Here is a 24592-nt window from a genome sequence, read left to right as displayed (position 1 = left end):
AAGTTTGAAGTGAATATTTTCCGTATTTTCAAAGATTTATGTTGCATATAAAACTTTAACAAGTAATTTTCTAAGTTTAAGAAATTCAAAAACATTGTGTATACATATAAAGTGTACTGTACTGTAATCGGACTAAAAATGCTGATTTCATTATCTTCCTAATGGAGACACTCAAAGACCACACATAAGGAGGTGATAGTTTGGTTATTTTGAACAGACTTAAGCACCCTAATTTTTAGATTCGCGTCTTCACATGATACATGATTTAGTTTAAACTACAAAATATAGTTGTATTTTGGGTGTGAAAACTAAAGTATGATATGATATGCACTCATTGAGCGCATTTGTTGCCGATAAACCAGTTCATGTTATAGGTTTGCAGTTTAGTGTTATTAGGATCAACCTGAAACCTGTTTAGTTTTAATCACCAAACTGTGGGTTTATCAAGTAAAAATGGTGGACAATGTATCCTGATATCTAATTTTAGAAGAATTAATGTGTTCTGAATACGATGACAATATTCTTTTGCTACAAAAAATAACCAGGAACACAGTTTGTAGCATGGCCGTTGCCACCACAACATTTAGAGAAAGAAAAAAACGAATCCAGAACTATGTGGAGGGAGTATTGCCATATTATAGTGTTGATGATTTTAAGGACAGATTCCGAATCAGTAGGGAAACATTCGACTCATTAGTAGAACAAATGATTCCATACATAGGTAAAGGGGAAATATGCGTTGAAAAGAAACTGCTAATATATGTCAAGTATATATCAACACAACAGACGTATCAAGCTTTGGCAGATATATTTGGGGGTATGCGAGTATTCTGTTCACAAATGCATTCATGAAATTTCAGAGAAAATTTGTAAACACTTGCTACCAGATTTAGTGAAATGGCCAGAGAAACGGACAGCTGATAGAACTGTAGATGGATTCCAGGAAATCAATGGTTTTTCCAGGTGTCATTGGAGCGATTGATGGAAGTCATATCCCTATCCGCACCCCAACAGAATTCCCAGAAAACTATATTCACAGAAAAGGTTACCCTCCTTGATACTTCAAGCAGTTTGCGACTGTAACCTTAAGTTTTTAGATGTATATTGCGGGTGACCTGGGTCAGTGCACGATGCACGAGTCCTTAGAAATTCCCCGTTATTCAAGAGTGCTTCAGCAGCTGAAAGTGAAGAAATCTACATGTTTCCCATCAACACACATCTACTTGGAGATTCAGCCTATCCAACTGGTTAATGGTACCTTTTAAGGACTTTGGAAACCTCAATGAAATCCAGAAAAGGTACAATTACAAACATAGTTCAACAAGAATCTGCATAGAAAGAGCTTTTGGAGCTCTGAAAGGACGCTTTCGCAGACTGAAATTTGTGGATCTGACAGACATCAAAGCTATTGTGCATGTTGTACATACTAAGTTGTTGTTGTCTTCATCAACTTTGTCTGTACAACAGTGCTGAGGACATCCTGGAATTCATACAGGATAGCGCCGAGGACAACGAAGAGGTCAACAATTTTATGGACATTTGTAAAACATGTGCGTCAGCTGACGTGAAACGAAAAGCCATTGCCGACCTTTTGTAACTTTGAACAGTACATGCATTATTGTGTATACCAAGTGGCAGTATTATTTACAGATAAGATAATACATAACTGATTTAGTCAAAATTAAAAAGAAAACATTCATAAGCTGTGTTTCTCTTTTATTTAACTTAATGTTATAAACATAACAACACATGTAACAGAAAAGAAATTTTCTTAATTAATCTTGTACACTGTACACTTTTTCCTACAAGTCTTAAAAGTAAAATAAAGAATCTCCAATGAAAATATGATCAGTTGTGAAAAAAATCTAGAACAATATTGATTTCCACCTTCTCACATCTGAGAAATAACTCACATGTCATAACTAAACATGTCTAAAAAAAAGTATATGTCGAGTCAATTTACCCTAAAACTTTAAAAAAGACAAGGGCATTAAAAACTGTTAGCACAAACAAGGGTTCATCGTACGATTGTAGTTTCCACAATAATAAATGATCAAATAAAGCTCAAATAAAAACAAGTATACTTGAATTTCGAAACTGGTTTTCTTACAACAGGAAGTTTGTTTCCATCATTTAGCTGATATTTGCTAAAATGCAAATTCAAAGTCTATCTTAAAATATTAAAAGATATATAAGTTCTGTCTGCAAAGGTATTGGTATCAGCTACTGTGTACAACAACGATGAGTGCCAAGCATATCTTTACCATTTAAACTTGCGCTCTGCCCTGTGTCTGCATGACCTTGAACTGTTACAAGAATGGACCAATAAACACACGCCATTTCATTATGTTAAACATTTCTGCTAAATTACTTCAGGCAGTTAAGAGAGATAAGATGTGGAGACTTAACATATAACCATTGTAAAGTGGAAGTTTGAAGCTCAAGTACTATATTGAAATTGTGTCAGTATAGCTTAAAACTGTACTGGACACATTATCTCAATAGCAAATACACAAATAAATTCAAAATCTTTAAGCAGTTTAAAAGATATGAAGCTAATACGACTCGCAGAAGTGAGCACACACAGAAAAACACACATATATCGCCCTACAGCTGTTCAATGGGGCATATTATAAATTCCATAGGTTTGAAATTCCTAAAATCATTTTAATAATATTTACTGCAGTATAGTTGATCTTACAAAAAATAAACTAGAAGGCCACAACAATTTTTACAGCATGTCAAGAAAACTTGCTTTATACATGTACATACGTTTATAAAGAAGTTTCCACTATACTATTAATAAAACCACGCAGAACTTCCTTCTTAAATCCTTTTAAAGCCATGTTTTGAATGGAGCACAATTCATAACTGAATCATATTAAGTCTATGGCAGAACTGAGAAAATCATTACTTTTATCATTTAATTTTAAAAACACTGTACATTTTGGATATCTAAAGAATGTTAGTCAGGTGCATTCTTTGCAAGAAACACAAAATGACCAATTAAGTCAACAAAGTAGATATAAGAACACCTGGACCTTAAACTGGGCAAAAATTAGCAAACAAATTTGGCAGGTAATCTGCTGCCTAGTTGAAATGAAATGTTAGAACACTTTAAAAACTAACCATCTTACTTTAACAAGAAAACTGAGTAAGGTTTTATAAATTTCAAAACACTAATGTCTGTTCTTCAGACAGAACTTCCAAAACAGAATGAATTAGCACATTAACAATCCAGCAAACAGATACTTAATCAAGTGATTGCGTACTACATGTTGATCATTTTCAAACAGGTGATACTGTTATATGTGTAAATTACTTTCAAATAAGTGATACTCTTCTTTATGTTGAACGTTTTTCAACAAGCTGTACTGTTCTAAGTGTTGAGCATTTTCAAGCAAGCCATACCATTTTATGTGCTGAGCATATTAAAACGCAATCAGTTCTAGGTGCTGAGCATTTTAAAACAAGCAATACTGTTGTCCAGCTTTCTTAACTTCAATCTTTCAGTAATTTTGACAAAAGTTCAATTTTCTGTTTTTCAGTTGTCATTCTATCTTCATGTTGCTTTCTTATTCAGTTATTAACTCCCTTTGCTCTTCTTTCATATCTTCTATTAACTGTATTACTGTATCGGTTTTGTTTTTTCTTGTTTTCTGCTTTTTTTTCTTGATCGGCGAACTACATGTAGAAGCTCCTGGTTCTTCACTACCTGTGCTAGATTCACTTTCACCAGCTTCAGCCATTGATCCTTCACAATGTAATGGAGTAACATTTGGTCTGTACCCATATATTTCTCCAATTTCTTTAAAGAAAGGGCATTCCTTTCTATCAGCACCAGATTTTCGGTTATTATCGATTGTGTCTCTGTATGCTTTTGTCATGTTTTTCCATTTTTGTTCACACTGCTGCCATGTTACTGGTAACAGGTGTTCAGTAATTTTGTTTGCAATTTCTTGCCAAACTGTCTTTTTCTTAATAGCTGGTTTCTGAAATTTTGCTTCATTCTCTTTATAAAGTGCTATTAACCTAAGAACAGCAGGTCTCGTCCACTGAAAACTTGGGCTTTGCAATATTTCGTTCTGTGATACTGAAATAAAGTAAGAATCCTTAGAAAATAATAATTCAACAGTTCAACGTAATTTATTACAGGACTGAGAGTGAGAAGTAAATTATTAAAGAATACTTAATTTCATCACATAAATAGCTACTTTTTAAATATTAAAACTAAAATATAGAAGAGAATATTTTGTGATATATGTTAAGGTGACAACAGACACTTTCCGTGGTACTCAAATAAATGTCATTGAAACCAACTTATTTTAATAATAATTGTTATTTATTTAATCTTTGTGCATTAAATGTCGTTGATCAACATAAAAAATAACATATTTGAAAAAAATGACTTTGTAAATGATTGATTTTTAATAAAAATCCTAAAATTTTAAATCGTCATATCAAAGTCATTTTTTTATTTTTTTGTCATCAAACTTTTGGAAAATAAACATACTTATAATATCTGGGGAACCGTGTCTCAAATTTTTTCTATCTTTTCTCAAAAAAATATTACGTAACGTCAAACATTTTATGCGACTTTTTTCACCATACATATTACGTAATTAAAGATAATTAAGTCGCTGATTGAGCAAACAAAAATCCCTGACACGGTTCCCTCCGTAAATAAATTCCCTTTCATGTGCTTTAAACCGCATGTTAATTGCTTGATTATTAAAAAAGTTATGCCGATTCAAAGTTAGTCCGACCCGCATCAAACGAAGTGTCATAAATCGGCTGTTCTCTCTCGGACCCCTACGTTTCAAGCTAAATAATTGCATAATACACAAATATCGCACCAGAGAGGGTCACAAGTTGCGCTAACATACTCTAACAACATTTTATGACCCAGTGACATCTGACCAATTAAAAAGTTGCTGATTAATATCAGTTTATAACAGAAATTTCTTCAAATCTTAACGTGATTTACTGTCGGTCGCACATGTCACGTGACTTTCGGTAAAATTTGAGGCACTCGGTGGGGGGAAATGGAACGTATTTGCGCACCGCTAGCGGGGTATTTATAATTGTTTCACTTTTGAAGATTATTATTATTATCATCAGCATTATTATTATATTATACCAGTGTCACTCTGTCTGTGTATTCGTGTATGAAATTCCGTTAAAATATAAATTAAAATAACAAAAAACTGAGCTTCTGATGGTCTTTTAAAGTCCATGGTAAATGTAAAAATAAAAACGAGATATTATATATTTCTTCCTTCAAATTGAAATAAATGCTTGACATATTATAATAGAAATAAAAGGTATCACTCGATCATTATGATCTGACCTTTATGACTTCTTTTATCATGAAAATCATCTATGCACGGCATAGATATCCAGGTTCTACTGGGATATACAATAAATTCCATACTTTGTCCCAGGTTTATTAGTACTGTGTTCGATTTACTGGCGAACAATTTATTCAGAGCATTCACTGATAGTATATATTAATATCTTTTTTTATTGATTCATAGAGAAATGATCATCCTTAAACAATCTAAAATGGTTTAGAAATTTGTCAGGGACACCTTACCACAAGTCATATAGGCGTTCACATAAAAATGTTGTCTGTTTTTGTTGTTGTTTTTTGATTTAAACATATTTTATTGCCAAAAATAAGACATATATGTTGTTTTACATGACATTGTTAGAAAACGAAGTTGAATGTAAAGCAAGCCGATGAATCCGTACAAAAGTCCATAAACTCAATGTAATATCTATCAGATTAACGGGACAGACAAATTATTTTCACACATTATGGATATTTTAGCAACTATATTTTAAATCAACCCGTGGTCGTGCGATTTTGCCGCTATGCTTAATTATTTATGTTTCATACATTATGTTACGTACATTGGCCGAACAATTTCTTATTTTATAAAAATGCTTAATAAAAGGTAGACGATATTCATAAAAGATGTACGGTATTTGTACGATACATGAATTACGAGTAGTATGGACCAGTATGGACGGGTAATTCACGGATACATGGAACTACCGATTTCCCTCATTGATGCCTCAACAGGGGGCGGAGCGTTATCGATAATTGACAGGTTACGCGAATAGCAGATAAAAATGGTACAGGTACCGTTTTAAAACGTTTAAAAAAAACATTTTTTGGACTAACTGCTTCCAAAATTAAATCACGAATGTGTTCAGAAAAGGTTGATAAGTCTACTAAGCAAAGAATCTCATTTTAGGTATTTTCAGTAATAATTGACTCCGTTGTCACCTTAAGTAGATCTCTACTTTGACTTTTTAATGCTGGGTACGTTGAGACTCGAGTACGTTTCGTCTATACTTCTAGATTATAAATGCAACATTACAAGTTATACTTATAAAGCATTATAAGCTGTGTCATACAACTTTGCAACTAATAAGTAACATTACTGTTCCGCTTAAAATGTTTAAAAAATTATGCTCATTTGTCAATTACCGATTTGAATTTTGGTCCAACATTCCTTAATGTTTGGCTGCCGCCATTTTTCCAGGAAAGTGCATGTATGTTCGGACAACCTAAACCGATCAAACTGCATCTGGAGGCAGTTTGATCAGTTTGCTAAACCGGTTCTTGTTTCCGCTTCTAAAAACAACTAAATCAGTTTTAGTTTAAGTGAAAAACTGAAAAACAAATGTAGGGTTTACAAAACGGGTTTGAAACCAAACTAAGTTTATCGGCAACAAATGCGCCCAATTGACATATTCGGGTAAGTTGAACGTAAGATACAGAAATTAGTCATCACTATAATTTTTTTCAAGATGGCTGCCTGCAGCATTTTCGATGAGGATGAAGTATGCATTCCTACTTCATCTGGTGGATTCAAGTACGGGTTGATTGTGGAAAGTTCTGAATACATAAGCAGTGATGAAGACGACAGTGATGATGAAAATCGAGTCCAAAAGGGCCAAGTTAAAGTTGCATGGCATCCCAGAGGAGATGAGACTGTCGTGCCTGAAAATAAGGTGATGAACTTGAAGAATCTATCATGACATGTACATGACTTTATTACATTTTTCATGTTTTTACCGCGTTTGTTAAAATTAATATAGGTAAATACGTTGAAGATGCTAGGATGTTAACTTGAAAATAGTATGATATAATTGTTAACTTTATTATTCGGATATGTCGATTTTCGGATATCATGAAGATCAGATGCATGTATCATTTGATAAAAATGGTTGACAGTTAAAAGACTGAAGCAAATGAAGGTCACTGGTCACTATTTCTTTTGTAAATCTATCTGTAAGACAGCACCACAGATATGTCAATCTGAGAAGATCACTGTGGTACAAAACATTATATCTATCAATCTTCTGTTAATGTCAAACCCGTTGTGGGGACATAGACATGTCATACTGCTTCAGAATTGTTTTTCTCTTTTAAATTACACTAAGCAGGTATACATTGTATACATGGTATTGAGAGACAGCTATGAGGTACAAGTCCCTAGCTCTTATTGGATAGACACCTTGATTCCTTTACATGCCCAGTGTATAGCACTGATACATGCAAGGAGTACCTGGATTTCTTACAAGTACACTTCTAGGTTGGTGGGAAACACTGAAAGTGTCTCTGAAAAATCCCAAGGTGGTTATCCAGGAAAGAACTCAGGACCTCAAGAGTATTAGTCAGAAGTCTTACCAACTGAGCTATCGCGCCACCACTGTCATTTGCTCTTGTTAACAGTAAAATATGGTGATGACTTGTGTTCAGTTTCTGTCAGAGGAATATTGAAATAAAGTTAAGTATGTTATAATAATCTATTATCATCTGTTATTTCTATTTCTAGGTAATCCTTACAGACAGATCATTGATGCCAGGGGATGTTGTCCGTCGACTTATCAGTGGAGAAGAGAGTCAGAGAGGCTTTGTCCAGAGTTGCAACATTAAGTGCCATGCCAAAGTTCTTGGTACAGAGCATTATATTTACAACATTGCAGCTAGAGATGTAAAACGAATACAGGTAGGAGTTAATGTTAATATAGTGGGGAGATGTCTTGTAATCTTCAATTACAAGTAAAGAATTGACAGATTATTAGTCCCCTACCGGTTTAACCGGAGGGGACTTTAGGTTTACCCTCCGTCCGTCTGTCTGTCCATCTGTCAGTCTGTCTGTCAGTCCGTCAGTCCGTCCGTCCACAAAACTGGATCCCGCGATAACGCAAAAAGAACTGAAAATATTTTTATGAAACTTGATATATGGATAGATGGCAGTATGGAGATTATGCACGTCTTTTTCTTTTCTTCCTATGTTGAAAATTCTGGTTGCTATGGCAACAAATAGTCTGAAAATATGGCAAATTTAACACATAAACTGGATCCAGTGATAACTCAAAAAGTACTGAAAATATTTTTATGAAACTTAAAATATGGGTAGATGGCAGTCTGCAGATTATGCACATCTTTTTCTTTTCTTTCTATGTTGAAAATTCTGGTTGCTATAGCAACAAATAGCCTGGATTTCAAGATTTCAATTTTTCAGCTTTTTCACTATAAGTTCTTTATTTCTTAAGGTGTTTACTTCAAACTTTAAATATAAGTTTCTGGTCATCAACCACATCATATGTGACAAGGTTTACAACTCTAGCACAAAAATTATCAGTATTACCTCCCTTGAACTTAGAATTTTTATGAAAAAAATGTTGTCTTTTTTAAATAACTTCTTTATTTCCTAATGTATCTACTACAAACTTCATATATATGTTTCTTATTATCACTCAACATTTTTGAGAAGGTTAAATACTCTAGCAAGACTATTTCCAGAATTATGTCCTCCTTGAACTTAGATTTTTTTCGAGAAATTGGTATTTTTTACTCCAACTTCTTCATTCCTTATAGGATTTACTTTAAAATCCCACATCGTAATAATATGACAAGGTTGTATAAACATAATTTCCTTACTAGGCAGGGAAACTAAATAACACATTACTGTGAAATAGACAAACTTAGAACTCAAAAGATTTAAGTTCATTCATGTCATTCATTCACTGGTAAAATTGAAATCAGAATGTTGCTGGGGTTCTAACCGGTAGGGGACTTATGGATTGCTTGCAATACTATGATAATTGCTTGTTTTCTCTTAGGATGTATGGAATTATCACATAATGGATATTGATGCTTTTTTTTTAAAGTAAGTCTTATTATTTGCCATAATTTTATGATATTGTAGTTTATAAAAGGAAAAATCTTTGAAATAACCTAGAAAATCACAATTCCATATTATGGTCTGTTATATCAAAATTAAGTTTTACTGTTAAATTGTAAGTAGTTTCAATTGTTTTGCCTATTGAAATATGCAATGATTTTTTACTAATAATGATAATGAAATGGAATAAAAAAAATTTGCATGTAATTCTAGAAATGATATTTATTCCTAAACAGGAATTTGATACAGAACGAGAAGTGACCCTAGATTCCTGGGTTGGTCATGTCATGGAAGTAACTGAAGAGATAACTGTCCGATTCCCATGTGGGGCAAGGTAAATGATTTTGAGAAAAGATTACACCACTTAACTTTTAATTTTATATTGTTGTTGTATATTACTGTCAGAGTAATTTTACTGAGACTGGAAATTAATCCTTAACATCATCATGCTGAATTTCTTAGATGGACTTGTCCATCTTCTATTTTGGGAACAGTCCGTTATCAATTTTGTGGTTATATCAAGATTAAATTTTAAGTTGGTCAGCAAACAGTATAGAGCCTGGTCAGATAGCACATATGTGCAGGCTGGCCCAGCTCTAAACTGGTGGCAAAGACATCACTTTAAGTTCTCACAGTCTAAGGGTTAATGAAAACATAACATTTAAAAAGTTGCTGATAGGATATGAGTTCTTGTTACAGTTATTTATTATAGTCTGCATTGTATTTTATAATGCTGAACATTATTACAAGCAAAGTAACTTTAAAATGATTTATATGTGTGCTATTCTGGGTTGCACATATATGTTGTTTGTTTGCAGATGCAAGCTTAGCAATGCAGGTGTGCTAAACCTTGAAGATGTTCAAGACAAAAGACCAAATGTAAGTCAAAGCATAGTTATGTTAAATTAGTGTAAATCATTAATTCTACAAAAAAAAGATCTATCACAGTATGACTTCAGATTCAATGTATTGATTACTTTCAAGGCTTTAAAATATTTCAGTAATGTATTTTAATTTATTTCATGCCAAATGTTAAAAAACTGATGATGTAGATTGAATGTCAGCCTGATTTATACTTTATATAATGTTACAGGGTGTTAGAATTATAAATACAAGTAACTGCTTGATTTCAATTTATGCACTGATTACAGGAGAATTTCAATAAATGATTAAGTATATAAATTCAGTTTTAGGCCCATAGTATTTTAAAATGCCAAGATTACATGCTTTAAAGCATAATATTGTTGTTTATTTCAGCATTCTGAATTTTACATAAGTAATTTTTACCCAGGCCAGGTACTGGCTGGTATATATGAGGACTATGAAGATGCTACCTGGATACAAACATCAAATGTCAGAGGTCCAAAATGTAAAGGGAAATCACTCTTCACTGCAAGTGTAGTTGTAGAAGAGGTAATTCTAGTAATTATATCACATCTTGAAATCAGATAATCATGTTTTGATAAGAACTTTTGGAAATTTTAGTTAGTTTCTGATCATGAATTCATGTAAAACTGATTCATTAGGTGCCTTGCACATTCACATGTGCTTTTACAAACTGTAAACATATGTTTCAAATTATGAAGCTGTATTTCCGGCTTTCCTTTGGTGGTCACCTTTAAAAATTGTTCAAAGAATTTAATTCCATGCAGAACTCTGGTTGCCATGGCAACCAAAAGAAAAAACTTTAAATATCTTCTTTTAAAAAACTGAAAGAGCTAGAGCTTAGATATTTGGCATGAAACATCTTCTAGTGAGTGTCTACCAAGATTGTTCAAATAAAAGCCCTGGGGTCAAAATTGGCCCAGCCCCAGGGGGTCATTGATTTTCCCTATATGTATATAGTAAAAACTTAAAAAATCTTCTTTTAAAGAACCAAAAGAGCTAGAGCTAAGATATTTAGCATGAAACATGTTCTAATGGGTGTCTACCAAGTTTGTTCAAATAAAAGCCCTGGGGTCAAAATTGGCCCCGCCCCAGGGGGTCATTGATTTTCCCTATATGCATATAGTAAAAACTTAAAAAATCTCCTTTTAAAGAACCCAAAGAGCTAGAGCTTAGATATTTGGCATGAAACATCTTCTAGTGAGTGTCTACCAAGTTTGTTCAAATAAAAGCCCTGGGGTCAAAATTGGCCCCGCCCCAGGGTGTCATTGATTTTCCCTATATGCATATAGTAAAAACTTAAAAAATCTTTTTTTAAAGAACCCAAAGAGATAGAGCTAAGATATTTAGCATGAAACATCTTCTTATGAGTGTCTACCAAGTTTGTTCAAATAAAAGCCCTGGGGTCAAAATTGGCCTCGCCCCAGGGGGTCATTGATTTTCCCTATATGCATATAGTAAAAATTTAAAAATCTTCTTTTAAAGAACTCATGGAGCTAGAGCTAGGATATTTAGCATGAATCATGTTCTAATGGTTGTCTACCAAATTTGTTCAAATAAAAGCCCTTGGATCAAAATTGCCCCGCCCCAGGGGGTCATTGATTTTCCCTATATGTATATAGTAAAAACTTAAAAAATCTTCTTTTAAAGAACCAAAAGAGCTAGAGCTAAGATATTTAGCATGAAACATGTTCTAATGGGTGTCTACCAAGTTTGTTCAAATAAAAGCCCTGGGGTCAAAATTGGCTCCGCCCCAGGGGGTCATTGATTTTCCCTATATGTATATAGTAAAAACTTAAAAAATCTTCTTTTAAAGAACTCAAAGAGCTAGAGCTAGGATATTTAGCATGAAACATGTTCTAATAAGTGTCTACCAAGTTTGTTCAAATAAAAGCCCTGGGGTCAAAATTGGCTCCGCCCCAGGGGGTCATTGATTTTCCCTATATGTATATAGAAAAAACTTAAAAAATCTTCTTTTAACGAACTCAAAGAGCTACAGCTAGGATATTTAGCATGAAACATGTTCTAATGGGTGTCTACCATGTTTGTTCAAATAAAAGCCCTGGGGTCAAAATTGGCCCCGCCCCAGGGGGTCATTGATTTTCCCTATATGTATATAGTAAAAACTTAAAAAATCTTCTTTTAAAGAACTCAAAGAGCTAGAGCTAAGATATTTAGCACGAAACATGTTCTAATGGGTGTCTACCAAGTTTGTTCAAATAAAAGCCTTGGGGTCAAAATTGGCCCCGCCCCAGGGGGTCATTGATTTTCCCTATATGTACATGTTTATAGTAAAAACTTAAAAAATCTTCTTTTAAATAACTCAAAGAGCTAGAGGTAAGATATTTAGCATGAAACATGTTCTAATGGGTGTCTACCAAGTTTGTTCAAATAAGAGCCCTGGGGTCAAAATTGGCCCCGCCCAGGGGGTCATTGATTTTCCTTATATATGTGTATATCAAAAACTTAAAAAGTATTCTTTGAAAAAACCTAAATAGCTAGAGTTAAGATATTAAGCATGAAACATCTTCTAGTGAGTGTCTACAAAGTTTGTTCAAATAAAAGCCCTGGGGTCAAAATTGGCCCTGCCCTGGGGGTCATTGATTTTCCTTATATGTGTATAGGAAAAACTTAAAAAACATCTTTGAAAAAACCCAAATAGCTAGAGTTTAGATATTAAGCATGAAACATGTTCTAGTAAGTTTCTACAAAGTTTGTTCAAATAAAAGCCCTGGGGTCAAAACTGGCCCCGCCCCAGGGGTGTCATTGTTTTTAACTATATGTGTATAGTAAAAACTTAAAAAATCTTCTTTAAAAAACACAATGAGCTAGAGCTTAGATGTTTAGCATGAAACATCTTCTTATGGGTGTCTACCAAGTTTGTTCAAATAAAAGCCCTTGGTTAAAATTGGCCCTGCCGGGGGTAGGGGAGGGCAGATCATTGTTTTTCATTATAAGTGTGTACATCATGAAACGTCTTCTTATAGGTGTCTTCCAAGTTTGTTCAAATAAAAGCCCTGGGGTTTAAACTGGCCCCGCTCCGGAGGCCTACATACAGGTGAGCGACCTTAGGGCCATCATGGCCCTCTTGTTTAAAATAATTCTGAAGAATTTGGTCTCATAGTGCTTTCACAGTTGTTAATGAGCTTGTGTATTTGTGTGTACTGTAGGTTAAAACCCAGAGTGTGGAAGTAAACTGGGTATGTAAAGGGTTCACACAAACAGGTGCAGGGACAGACAAACTTAAAAGTCCACCCAATGTTATAGAAGGTGAAGATCTGAAAAGGTATGCTGATATACACAATTTATACATTTGTTAGCTGGACTTTTTTTTTTTTGAAAATAAAAAGTAGAGGTATTGTTATAGTCGGGTCGGCGTTGCCGTTGCCGTTCCCGTCCGCAAACTTGTACCTGGATCATAACTTTTTTATTTCTTGGTGTATTGTTTTCATACTTGGCCACAACAACCCTTGGGACAAGACCTTTCAGTAGACCACACTAACCTTGACCTTCATCCATAAATGACCTTGACCTTCAAGGTTAAAAGTCCAATTTTTGCTTGTTCATGCTGTTATTGGCTGTAACTTTGTTATTTTTGAATGGATTGTCTTCAAACTTGAACATAATAATCTTCAAGGATATCCCTTAAAAATAACCTGACAGACCTTGACCTTCACTCATAAATGACCTTGACTTTGAAGGTCAAATTATTGAAATTTTCATGTTTTTGGCTATTATTGGCTGTAACTTTGTTATTTTTGAATGGATTGTCTTCAAACTTGAACATAATAATCTTCAAGGATAACCCTTAAAAATAACCTGACAGACCTTGACCTTCACTCATAAATGACCTTGACTTTGAAGGTCAAATTATTGAAATTTTCATGTTTTTGGTTATTATTGGCTGTAACTTTGTTATTTTTGAATGGATTGTCTTCAAACTTGAACATAATAATCTTCAAGGATAACCCTTAAAAATAACCCGAGAGACCTTGACCTTCACTCATAAATGACCTTGACTTTGAAGGTCAAATTATTGAAATTTTCATGTTTTTGGCTATTATTGGCTGTAACTTTGTTATTTTTGAATGGATTGTCTTCAAACTTGAACATATTAATCTTCAAGGATAACCCTTAAAAATAACTCGACAGACCTTGACCTTCACTCATGAATGACCTTGACTTTGTTTTGGCTGTAACTGGCTGTTACTTTGCTATTATTGAAGGGATCAACTTCATATTATAACACCACGTGACTACCACGTGACTTCCACGTGACTCCACCACGTGACTCCACCACGTGACTCCACCACGTGACTACACCACATGACTCCACCACGTGACTCCACCACGTGACTACACCACGTGACTACACCACATGACTCCACCACGTGACTCCACCACATGACTCCACCAAATGACACCACCACGTGACTACACCACGTGACACCACCATGTGACTCCACCACGTGACTCCACCAAATGACACCACCACGTGACTACACCACGTGACTCCACCACGTGACTCCACCATGTGACTACACCATGTGACAACACCACGTGACTACACCACGTGGCTCCACCACGTGACTACACCATGTGACTACACCACGTGACTACACCACGTGACTCCACCACGTGACTCCACCAAATGACTCCACAACGTGACTTTCAGCACGTGACTGCACCACGTGACTACACCACTGGACTCCACCACTGACTCCACCACATGACACCACCACCTGACTACCACGTGACACCCACCACGTGACTCCACCACGTGACTCCACCACGTGACTCCACCACGTGACTCCACCACGTGACTCCACCACGTGACTCCACCACGTGACTCCACCACGTGACACCACCATGTGACTTCGAATTGGGTGTCTCTATTTATATATATATAAATTAGTAAATTTATATATATAAAATATATAGACAAAACTAATGTGACAAAACAGAATGATTAATTTTATAAAAAAGGAAACGTTAATATTTTGTTCAAACATTTCTTTGTTTGCTTTTAGAGAAAGTAAAAAGTCGAGCGTTGCCCCCGCCCGGCGGTGGCTCTTGTTTCATGTTCCAACAGTTCAAAATGCTGGCTTATGAATTGCTCTTTAGTTTGAATCATTTAAGGATAGTGGTGCCATCCCTTCACACATAATTGCTGGCAGCTTCTTTTGGTTGATAAAACACTTGGATAAAGTGTTGCGTGCAACTTCTTATTTCAGAAACTACTAAAGCTAATCAGTAGAAACTTTTGCACAGTTATGTCACATGTCTTTTATAATATAATTGTAGGTCTTTCCAAGAACAATAACTCCAGCATGGATTTTGACTAAATTTTAGCCCTTTGTTAAATTAATTATAAATTGATATTTCTAGATAAGATTATTGTCTCTTAAACAAACATCTATTGACTTCTTATTCCATACAAGATTTAAGATTGACATACTGATACTGAAATATTTGGATTTTGTAGCCAAATGATATATACATGTATTTGTATTGTAGCTGTATTCAAATTAGACCTATGAAAGGGAGAAATGTATTTGTTCAAATTCCTTTAAATTATTAATTCCCTGTTTTCAGGTTACGAAGATTAGATTGTTTCGAATACTGCCATATGCTAATTGGTGATAAAGGATATTACACAATCAAAGAGACTGATACACTTCTTCATAAAATATCTCCAAGGAAACATGTCACACCTGATATTATACAACTTAAAGCAAAAGATAATGTACTTGTAATAGGTACAAGTGCTGATGGGATACATATTAAACAACTAGGCCAAGAGAAAATTACAAGTGTTAAAGAACAAAACAAAAAGAATAATATAGATGATAATAACAAAGAAAATTGTGAAACAAATGAAGGAGATACTAACATTAATGGTCATGATGATGTAGAAGAAAAAGAACCAGTAGGGGATGATGAATTTGAAGATATGGAGGACAGTGGTAGTGATTCTAGTTCTGAAAATGGTTCCGTCAAATCAGGGCCAGGAAGTAGTCCTGTACCGCAGAGGAGGCATCGAATGAACCAGCATGGTAAAGGTAGGACATTGAGGAAGGTGAAAGGCAAAAAGACAAAGAAGAAAGCACACCATATTGAGAGAAAAGTTAAACCAGGTGAAAAAGTTCCTATAGAGATATGGTACACTTTCTCTACCTGTAATGTCATGTGGCAGGTAAGCTTTAAATGTATATAAACACTTACAGACACTGATAATGTACATTTGTATTTGTAAATAGTCACTCAATATAAACATTGCATTTTAATGTAAAGCTCTTTACTTCTATTAGAAAAAAAACAACTCTTTTTGCAAGTTATAATTTTGAATGGTTTTGAAAGTTATAATTTTAAATGCTCAGTAATGTTTATTTTTAAGGATGGCAGTGTAGAAGAAAATGTTCCATCACCAGAACTATATCCTATTCATCACTTAGATGAGTTGGAGTTCTTCCCTGGAGATTTTGTACAGGACAGTAAAGGTAAAAAACTAGTTTGTAGACTTTGGTCTAAATACAGATAGCAGTTAGTTTTAAATAATAAACAAAATTCTTGATATTTTTATTAACCAGGTTTTCCGAAGGAAAAAACTGGTTATTAGATTGAGGTATGTCGGAGGGCGGACGGGCGGGCGTAAACAATTTCTTCTGTGCGCAACTCCTTCTACATTTCTCAACAGATTTTGACCAAACTTTCACAGAAGCTTTGTCATCAAGTGCCCTGGCGCGTATTGTTGGGGTTTTGCGATTGGATAATATTTGACGTAATTATGGCCCTTTGTCTTTTTTCCTTATATAGAATATATAGTGAACAATTTCTTCTGTGCGCAACTCCTCCTACATTTCTCAACGGATTTTGACCAAACTTTCACAGAAGCTTTGTCATCATTTTCCCTGTGGCATATTGTCGGGGTTTTAAGATTGGATAATATTTGACCTAATTATGGCCCTTTGTTTTTTTTTCCTTATATAGAATATATAGTGAACAACTTCATCTGTGCGCAACTCCTCCTACATTTCTCCACGGATTTTGACGAAACTTTCACAGAACCTTTGTCACCAAGTGCCCTGGCGCATATTGTTGGGGTTTTGCGATTGAATAATATTTGACGTAATTATGGCCCTTTGTTTTTTTTCCTTATATAGAATATATAGTGAACAATTTCTTCTGTGCTGAACTACCTCTACATTTCTCAACGGATTTTGACCAAACTTTCACAGAAGCTTTGTCATCAAGTGCCCTGGCGCATATTGTCAGGGTTTTGTGATTGGATAATATTTGACCTAATTATGGCCTTTTGTTTTTTTTCTTTATACAGAATATATAGTGAACAATTTCTATCGAGCGCAACTTCTCCTACATTTCTCAACGGATTTTGACCAAACTTTCACAGAAGCTTTTTTTATTTTCCTTATACAGAATTATCAAAATATAGTGAACAAATTCTTCTGTGCTGAACTCGTCCTACATTTCTCAACGTATTTTGTTCAAACTTTCACAGAAGCTTTGTCATCAAGTGCCCTGGCACATATTGTCGGGGTTTTGTGATTGGATAATTTTTGACCTAATTATGGCCCTTTGTTTTTTTTCCTTATACAGAATATATAGTGAACACTTCTTCAGTGGCAATTCCTCCTACATTATTTATGTTTTACATTGCACATAGTTACATTGTTTGTTGCTTGTATTTGTATTTCAAATACAACATATTTATCTACAATGGTGATAATTGAAAACCTGGTTTCATGGCATTGCCATGTTTCTTGTTACAAGAATTATTTTATCTGCCCAGTATTTTAACACATTTCCTGTCTTTTTAGAATTGTATTAAAAATCATCTTTTATAGTCAAACATAAAACATGAACAATTAAGGAATAATCACTTGGGTTGTCCTATATTAAAATAAATGCAGATACATTTAAAATATTATTATCAATAGAAACTGTAGTTGAATTCAGGTAATGCAAGCACAGATTATGGTGTTGTTGTATGTAGTGACCACAAGGAGAGAACTGCTATGGTGAAATGGGTCAAACCTTATGTCTCTGGGAAATCCACTGGAAACAAGTAAGATACTTATTCTTAATGATGTAGAATGATTATGTAAAAAGAATCCTTTCAGTTTTAAATGTTACAGACATGTGACAGAAACAAAACTTAAAAGTAAGTTATAATTTACTAGCAGCAGTTATTTGATGAAGAAAGGGTATCTATGGTCCAGTGCAACTTAAAAATCCAGTTATAATCAAACTATATATAAAATGTATTTTGTTGTTTCAACTTCATTTACATCTGATCTTAGGTAAACTTTTTAGCTCATTCAATTTTCAAAAGTAAACACAATAAAAACAGAGTCAGAAACCAGAGCAAATTAATGTTTCACTATCATTATAAATACTTACCTGCAACCTCTGGATGAACTAGGAACTTTCTGGGAATTTGATTGGTTGCTGAAGGCAAATCAATAGTGCCAATCAATTTTAAGTGTTTAAATGCATTATCATAGGAAATATTTGTGTTTTATGATTCAATTAAACTTAACTATAGTATGATTAAAATCAAAGAAGAAATCATAACACATTTTTCTGGATTACTGTTATTAGCTCGACCATTCGATAAGAATAAGTAGAGCTATTCTAGTCACCCGAGCATCGGCGTTAGCGTCGGCATAACCACTTATGTTAAAGTTTTTGTAAGTCCATTGACATATGGCTTTGAAACTTTGCACACTTGTTCACCATCTTGACCCCAACCTGTAAACAGGAGGAGGTAACTGTATCAAGCATTTTGACAGAATTATGCCCCTTTTTCAACTTAGAATTAACATTTAAGTTTTTGTAATACCTCAAATATTTTCAAAGTCCATGGACACATGGCTTTGAAACTTTGAACACTTGTTCGACATCATGACCACAACCCGTAGACAGGAGGAGGTAACTCTATCAAGCATTTTGACAAAATTATGCTCCTTTTTGTCCCCCGCCTTTTCGAAGAAAAAAAGGGGGATATAGAAATAGGCTCCGTCCGTCCGTCCGTCCGTCACACTTTCGTGTCCAGTCCATAACTTTGTCATTTATCAAAGGAATTTGAAATTACTTGGCACAAATGTTTGTTATAATAAGACGATGTGTCATGCGCAACAACCAGACCCGTACCTTCAGGGTCAAGGTCGTACTTGCTCATTCAAGGTCAACATTGTCTATTTGAGGGTATATGTCGTGTCCGGTCCATAACTTTCTTATCTATGAAGGGATTTTGTAAATACTTGCCATAATTGTTCACAATAATCAGACGATGTGTCATGCGCAAAAACCTGTCACCTACCTCCAAGGTCAAGGTCTCACTTGGAGGTCAAATACTTACATAGTCTGTTACAGGGTATATTTTGTGTCCGGTCTATAACTTTTTCATAGATCAAAGGATTTTGAAAATACTTCGCACAAATAGTCACTATAATAAGAGGATGTGTCATGCGCAACCACGACATCCCTACTTCCAAGGGCAAGGTCACACTTAGAGGTCAAAAATTAACATAGTCTGTTATAGGGTATATTTTGTGTCGAATCTAGAACTTCTTCATAGTTCAAGGGATTTTGAAATAACTTGGCACAAATAGTCACAATAATAAGTCGATATGTCAGGTACAACACCTGCACCCCTACCTCTTAAGGTCAAGGTCACACTTAGAGGTCAAAGGTTAACAGAGTCTGTTATTTGGTATATTTTTTGTCCCGTCAATTACTTCTTCATAGATTAAGGGATTTTGAAAATACTTGGCACAAATAGTCACAATGATTAGATGATATGTCATGCCTAACATCTGTGTCCCTACCTCCAAGGTCAAGGTCACACTTAGAGGTCAAAGATTTACATAGTCTGTTATAGGGTATATTTTGAGTCCAATCTATAACTTCTTCATAGTTCAAGGGATTTTGAAAATACTTGGCACAAATAGTCTCAATAATAAGACGTTATGTCATGCACAACACCTGCTCCCCTACCTCCAACGTCAAGGCCACACTTAGAGGTCAAAGCTTAACATGATAGATTTTTAAATTCGGTATTTCATTTTATTTTTTTAACAAATTTATTGTTACATTTGCAGATCTAGCATTGATCATAATTTTGGACTGAATGTCCTGAGATCCATACCTCAATCTTTTGATATAGCACAATGTTATGCTTCATATAAAACTCCCGGGGCGGGGGACGTTGGTAACTCTGTTACAAATTCTTGTTTTCGACTTAGAACTTACATTTAGGTTTGCATACCACCTCAGATATTTTCATATTCTATTGACATCAGGATTTGAAACAAGTTGAAATTTTATACTCTCCTTTGAGAGCATAATAGGACTCTCTCCAAGGCGTTAAACTGTAACATGGATTTAAAGAAACATTTTGCCCTTTTGTTAACTCAGAAAATTTTACATTATCAAGGCTATTTAACTATGAAGCACTAAGAATAGTCGAGCGTTGCTGTCCTACCGACAGCTCTTGGTTCAGAAAATATTTTTTTTATTTACTTTTCCTGCTTTTTATTCTGCGCTTTGACAGAGGTAAATCAGAAATTAAAAGTAGATATGTTTTTGGATCACCTAGTGCCAATTCCATCAGATAATACAAGAAACCCTGATAATGCAAGAAATAGGGATATCGGATGTCTAAACTAATATAAGTTAAAGTTATGCATATTTGTAATAACAGACCAGAAGAAACAGAGCCAGTTGAGTTGAGTGTATTTGATATCAAGGATCATCCAGATTACAAGTTTCGATGTCGCCACACTGTCATCAGGGTCGGAGGATATGAAGTAAAATTTTCATACATTTCTACATTTTTATATTAGGATTACAATAGTTTATACAAATTTATTTTAGTTTGATTGTTGGAAGCTATAAGCTTATTAATATACTCTCGAATCCAATCCTGGAACCAACCAGTACTAAGCAATGAATGTAAAATTTCTTGCTGAAGGAAACAACAGCTTGCCCCTAACAGGGTTTGAACCCAGGTGGTTAGCATTCCTCAGATTACTAGTCAGTCGCATTATGCATTCAGCCACGCCACCACTTTTACAGTAGGGCAATATGTTAATTTGCTTTTATTGCTTAAGATATTGTAAAGTATTATGTAATTTCATTTTACTTATGAAGACTTATAAAGAAATAGAACTTTAATATTTTTTTGTTTAAAGATGAGGTGATATATTTGTTTTAGAAAATCATTTGAGTCCAATTAAATGCATGGATATAGGGATTCTGTATCTTTTTATCAAATAGAATGGAGGATAGCAATAACTACTTAATATGATGCTAGAAATGTTGATTGGTTATCTAAGTTTTAATTAATAATTTAATTAATGCAATTGGTAACTTGCCCAGAATGGTGAGTTAGATTCTCCGTATCCAAATGATGTTTCTCTAAACATAACTGACGTTTTTTCTGTAAAATAATCACACTGTAGATGTCATTTCAATCCTAGTACTGTCAAACGGAAACTGGAAATTGACCTCATGTCTAAGTGTAAAATATTTACCAAACACTTATAATGTAGCATTTGTCAATGTTTTATACATTATGCGTTCAGTAAAGTGTTATAATTAGCTATGAGATAGATGCCTATGAATATGAAGGAATTGAGTATACAGCCTATGTTGAAGATTATATATTAAAAGTATGAAAAGTATTATAAACAGTATGTAATTAAATAAAGCCAGTTATACCAAAATTGACCGGTAAATAGTAAATTTTAGTCATGTGTTTTTAGCTCACCTGAGCATGCTCAGGGTGAGCTTTTAGGATCGATGATTGTCCGTCGTCCGTTCACATTTAGTTGTTAACACTCTAGCAGTCACATTTTTGCCTCAATCATCATCAAATTTGGTCAGGATGCTTATCTAGGTAATAGCTCGGATTTGTTCGAACATGTGTCAACTCGGATAAAAACCTAGGTCACAAGAGCTAAAAATAGAAAAACATTTTTAACACTCTAGCGGTCACAATTTTAAATCAATCATCATCAAACGTAGTCAGGATGCTTGTCTAGGTTATAGCTTGGATGAGTTTGAACATGGGTCATCTCGGATGAAAAACTAGGTCAACAGAGCTAAAAAAAGAAAAACCTTATTAACACTCTAGCGGACACATTTTTGCCTCAATCATCATCAAACTTTGTCACGATGCTTGTCTAGGTGATAGCTCGGACGAGTTCGAACATGGGTCATCTTGGATGAAAAACTAGGTCACCGGAGCTTAAAATACAAAAACCTTATTAACACTCTAGGGATCACATTTTTGCATCAATCATCATCAAATTTGGTCAGGATGCTTGTCTAGGTGATAGCTTGGATGAGTTCGAACATGGGTCATCTCGGATGAAAAAGTAGGTCACCGGAGCTAAAAATAGAAAAATCTTGTTAACACTCTAGCGATCACATTTTTGACACAAGTCATCAAACTTGATCAGGATGCTTGTCTAGGTACTTGCTCGGATGAGTTCGAACATGGGTCATCTCGGATGAAAAACTAGGTCACAGGAGCTAAAAATAGAAAAATCTTGTTAACACTCTAGTGGCTATTGTTTTGATCCAAATATCCTGTAAAATGGTCTGAAAGTTAGTTTTGATGATTTCTAAGTCAAGTTCGAACATGGGTCATCTCGGATGAAAAACTAGGTCACACCGCCCAAATATGGAAAAACCTTGTTAACACTCTAGTGGTCACATTTTCGACTCAGTTATCATCAAACTTGGTCAGGATGCTTTTCTAGGTAATTGCTTGGATGAGTACGAAATTGCATGTGAAACTAGGTCACCGGAGCTAAAAATAGAAAAATCTTGTTAACACTCTAGTTGCTACTGTTTTGATCCAAGTATCCTGGAAATTGGTCTGAAAGTTTGTTTTGATGATTTCTAGGTCAAGTTTGAATATGGGTCACCTGGGTAAAAAAGTAGGTCACACTGCCACACAAATATGGATAATCCTTGTTAACACTGTAGTGGTCACATTTTTGAATCACCTGTCATGAAACTTGGTCAGAATGCTTGTCTAGGTAATTGTTCGGATGAGTTTGATGGGTCAGGTGAGCGATCTAGGGCCATCATGGCCCTCTTGTTTATTTTAACTATTTTTGTCTGTCAAATGCAGGGCAAGTACATTTTGTGAAGGAGAGTAAAATTATAGGGTAACACGCCCTGGAAGAATTCTTCGAGGCCTGATCACATGATGATTTTATTCAATGCTATTCTTTGTTATCTTGTGTTCTGATTTGTATGCTTGCAATCCTATTGTTACATGAGGGAGGAGTTAATAGAATATATGTAAAGTGATTGTACTTTGTAGGCTGTTGTTTTATGTAAGTTCTTCATTATACCCCCACCACAAAATGTGGGGGGGGCTATAATGGATTCGCTTTGTCGCGTCGGTCGGTCGGTCGGTCAGTCGGTCGGTCGGTCGGTCCGTCCGTCTCCATTTTCGTGTCCGCTCTATAACTCCTATACCACTTGAAGGATTTTCTTCAAACTTGGCTCAAATGTTCACCTCAGCAAGGGGATGTGCAGAACCCATGTTGCCCATGTGTCAGCTCAAGGTCAAGGTCACAATTGAAGGTCAAATATCAAACACAATCATTATTTAGACAGTATGTCGTGTCCGCTCTGTAGGTCCTACAATAATTGAAAGATTTTCTTCAAACTTGGCTAAAATGTTCACCTCAACAAGGGGATGTGCAGAACTCATGTTGCCCATGTGTCATTTTAAGGTCAAGGTCACAATTGAAGGTCAAATATCAAACAATCAAATATTAAACAATATGTCGTGTCCGTTCTGTAAGTCCTACACTAATTGAAAGATTTTCTTCAAACTTGGCTCAAATGTTCATTTCAACAATGGGATGTGCAGAACCCATGTTGCCCATGTGTCAGCTCAAGGTCAAGGTCACAATTGAAGGTCAAATATCAAACAATCAAATATTACACAGTATGTCGTGTCCGCTCTGTAAGTCCTACACTTATTGAAAGATTTTCTTCAAACTTGGCTCAAATGTTCACCTCAACAAGGTTATGTGCAGAACCCATGTCACTCTTTTGCCGGCATAAGGTCAAGGTCACACTTGAAGGTCAAAAATTGACTTAGAAAATGTTCTTTAATTTTTACATATATCTGCATATTTCTGAATCTAGGAAAGGTATTTGCTTGAAACTTAAAATATAAATGAAATGTCACAATTAAGATATGCTGGTCAAGTTTCATAACTCTGTATTGCATTTTAACAAAGTTATGCCCCTTTTTAATCTTCAAATTTACATACAATCACATATTAGACAATATGTTGTGTCCGCTCTATAAATCCTATACTAATGGAAGAATTTTCTTCAAACTTTTCTCAAATGTTCACCTAAACAAGGTTATGTGCAGAATCCATGTCACCTTTGTGCAGGCTAAAGGTCAAGGTCAGACTTGAAGGTCAAAAATTGAC

General features: G+C 34.8%; 2 protein-coding genes across 2 annotated transcripts in view; one reads left to right on the top strand and one right to left on the bottom strand.

Annotated features, from left to right (window-relative positions):
- Positions 1-1994: 1994 nt before the first annotated feature.
- LOC132746431 (uncharacterized) lies at positions 1995-6752 on the bottom strand. Its single transcript, XM_060735565.1, has 2 exons — positions 6500-6752; positions 1995-4093 (listed from the first exon to the last, which is right to left on the bottom strand). Exons 1-2 carry the CDS (start codon positions 6597-6599, stop codon positions 3576-3578), a joined length of 618 nt encoding a protein of 205 aa, XP_060591548.1. The 5' UTR covers positions 6600-6752; the 3' UTR covers positions 1995-3575.
- A 45-nt stretch (positions 6753-6797) lies between these two features.
- The window catches only part of LOC132746412 ((E3-independent) E2 ubiquitin-conjugating enzyme UBE2O-like), a 31906-nt gene continuing 14111 nt past the window's right edge, over positions 6798-24592 (top strand). The window contains exons 1-10 of the mRNA XM_060735540.1: positions 6798-7026; positions 7854-8027; positions 9446-9543; positions 10028-10088; positions 10467-10622; positions 13265-13380; positions 15690-16290; positions 16492-16594; positions 18072-18180; positions 20821-20926. Coding sequence (XP_060591523.1) covers positions 6823-7026; positions 7854-8027; positions 9446-9543; positions 10028-10088; positions 10467-10622; positions 13265-13380; positions 15690-16290; positions 16492-16594; positions 18072-18180; positions 20821-20926 — 1728 coding nt within the window. The 5' untranslated portion in view covers positions 6798-6822. The remainder of the gene's footprint in view (positions 7027-7853; positions 8028-9445; positions 9544-10027; positions 10089-10466; positions 10623-13264; positions 13381-15689; positions 16291-16491; positions 16595-18071; positions 18181-20820; positions 20927-24592) is intronic.

This window comes from Ruditapes philippinarum, unplaced genomic scaffold (assembly GCF_026571515.1).
Source record: "Ruditapes philippinarum isolate M1 unplaced genomic scaffold, ASM2657151v2 ctg370_1_1_1_1, whole genome shotgun sequence".
Taxonomy (NCBI): Eukaryota; Metazoa; Mollusca; class Bivalvia; order Venerida; family Veneridae; genus Ruditapes; species Ruditapes philippinarum.
This window is presented reverse-complemented; position numbering and strand designations above follow the sequence as displayed.

Excerpts from the sequence above, each read along its gene's own strand:
- LOC132746431 (XM_060735565.1), bottom strand. The coding sequence starts at position 6,599 with ATGCAGTTTGATCGGTTTAGGTTGTCCGAACATACATGCACTTTCCTG. Across the intron at positions 4,094-6,499 it reads TTGGACCAAAATTCAAATCG|TATCACAGAACGAAATATTG; the intron begins GTAATTGACAAA and ends ACTTTATTTCAG.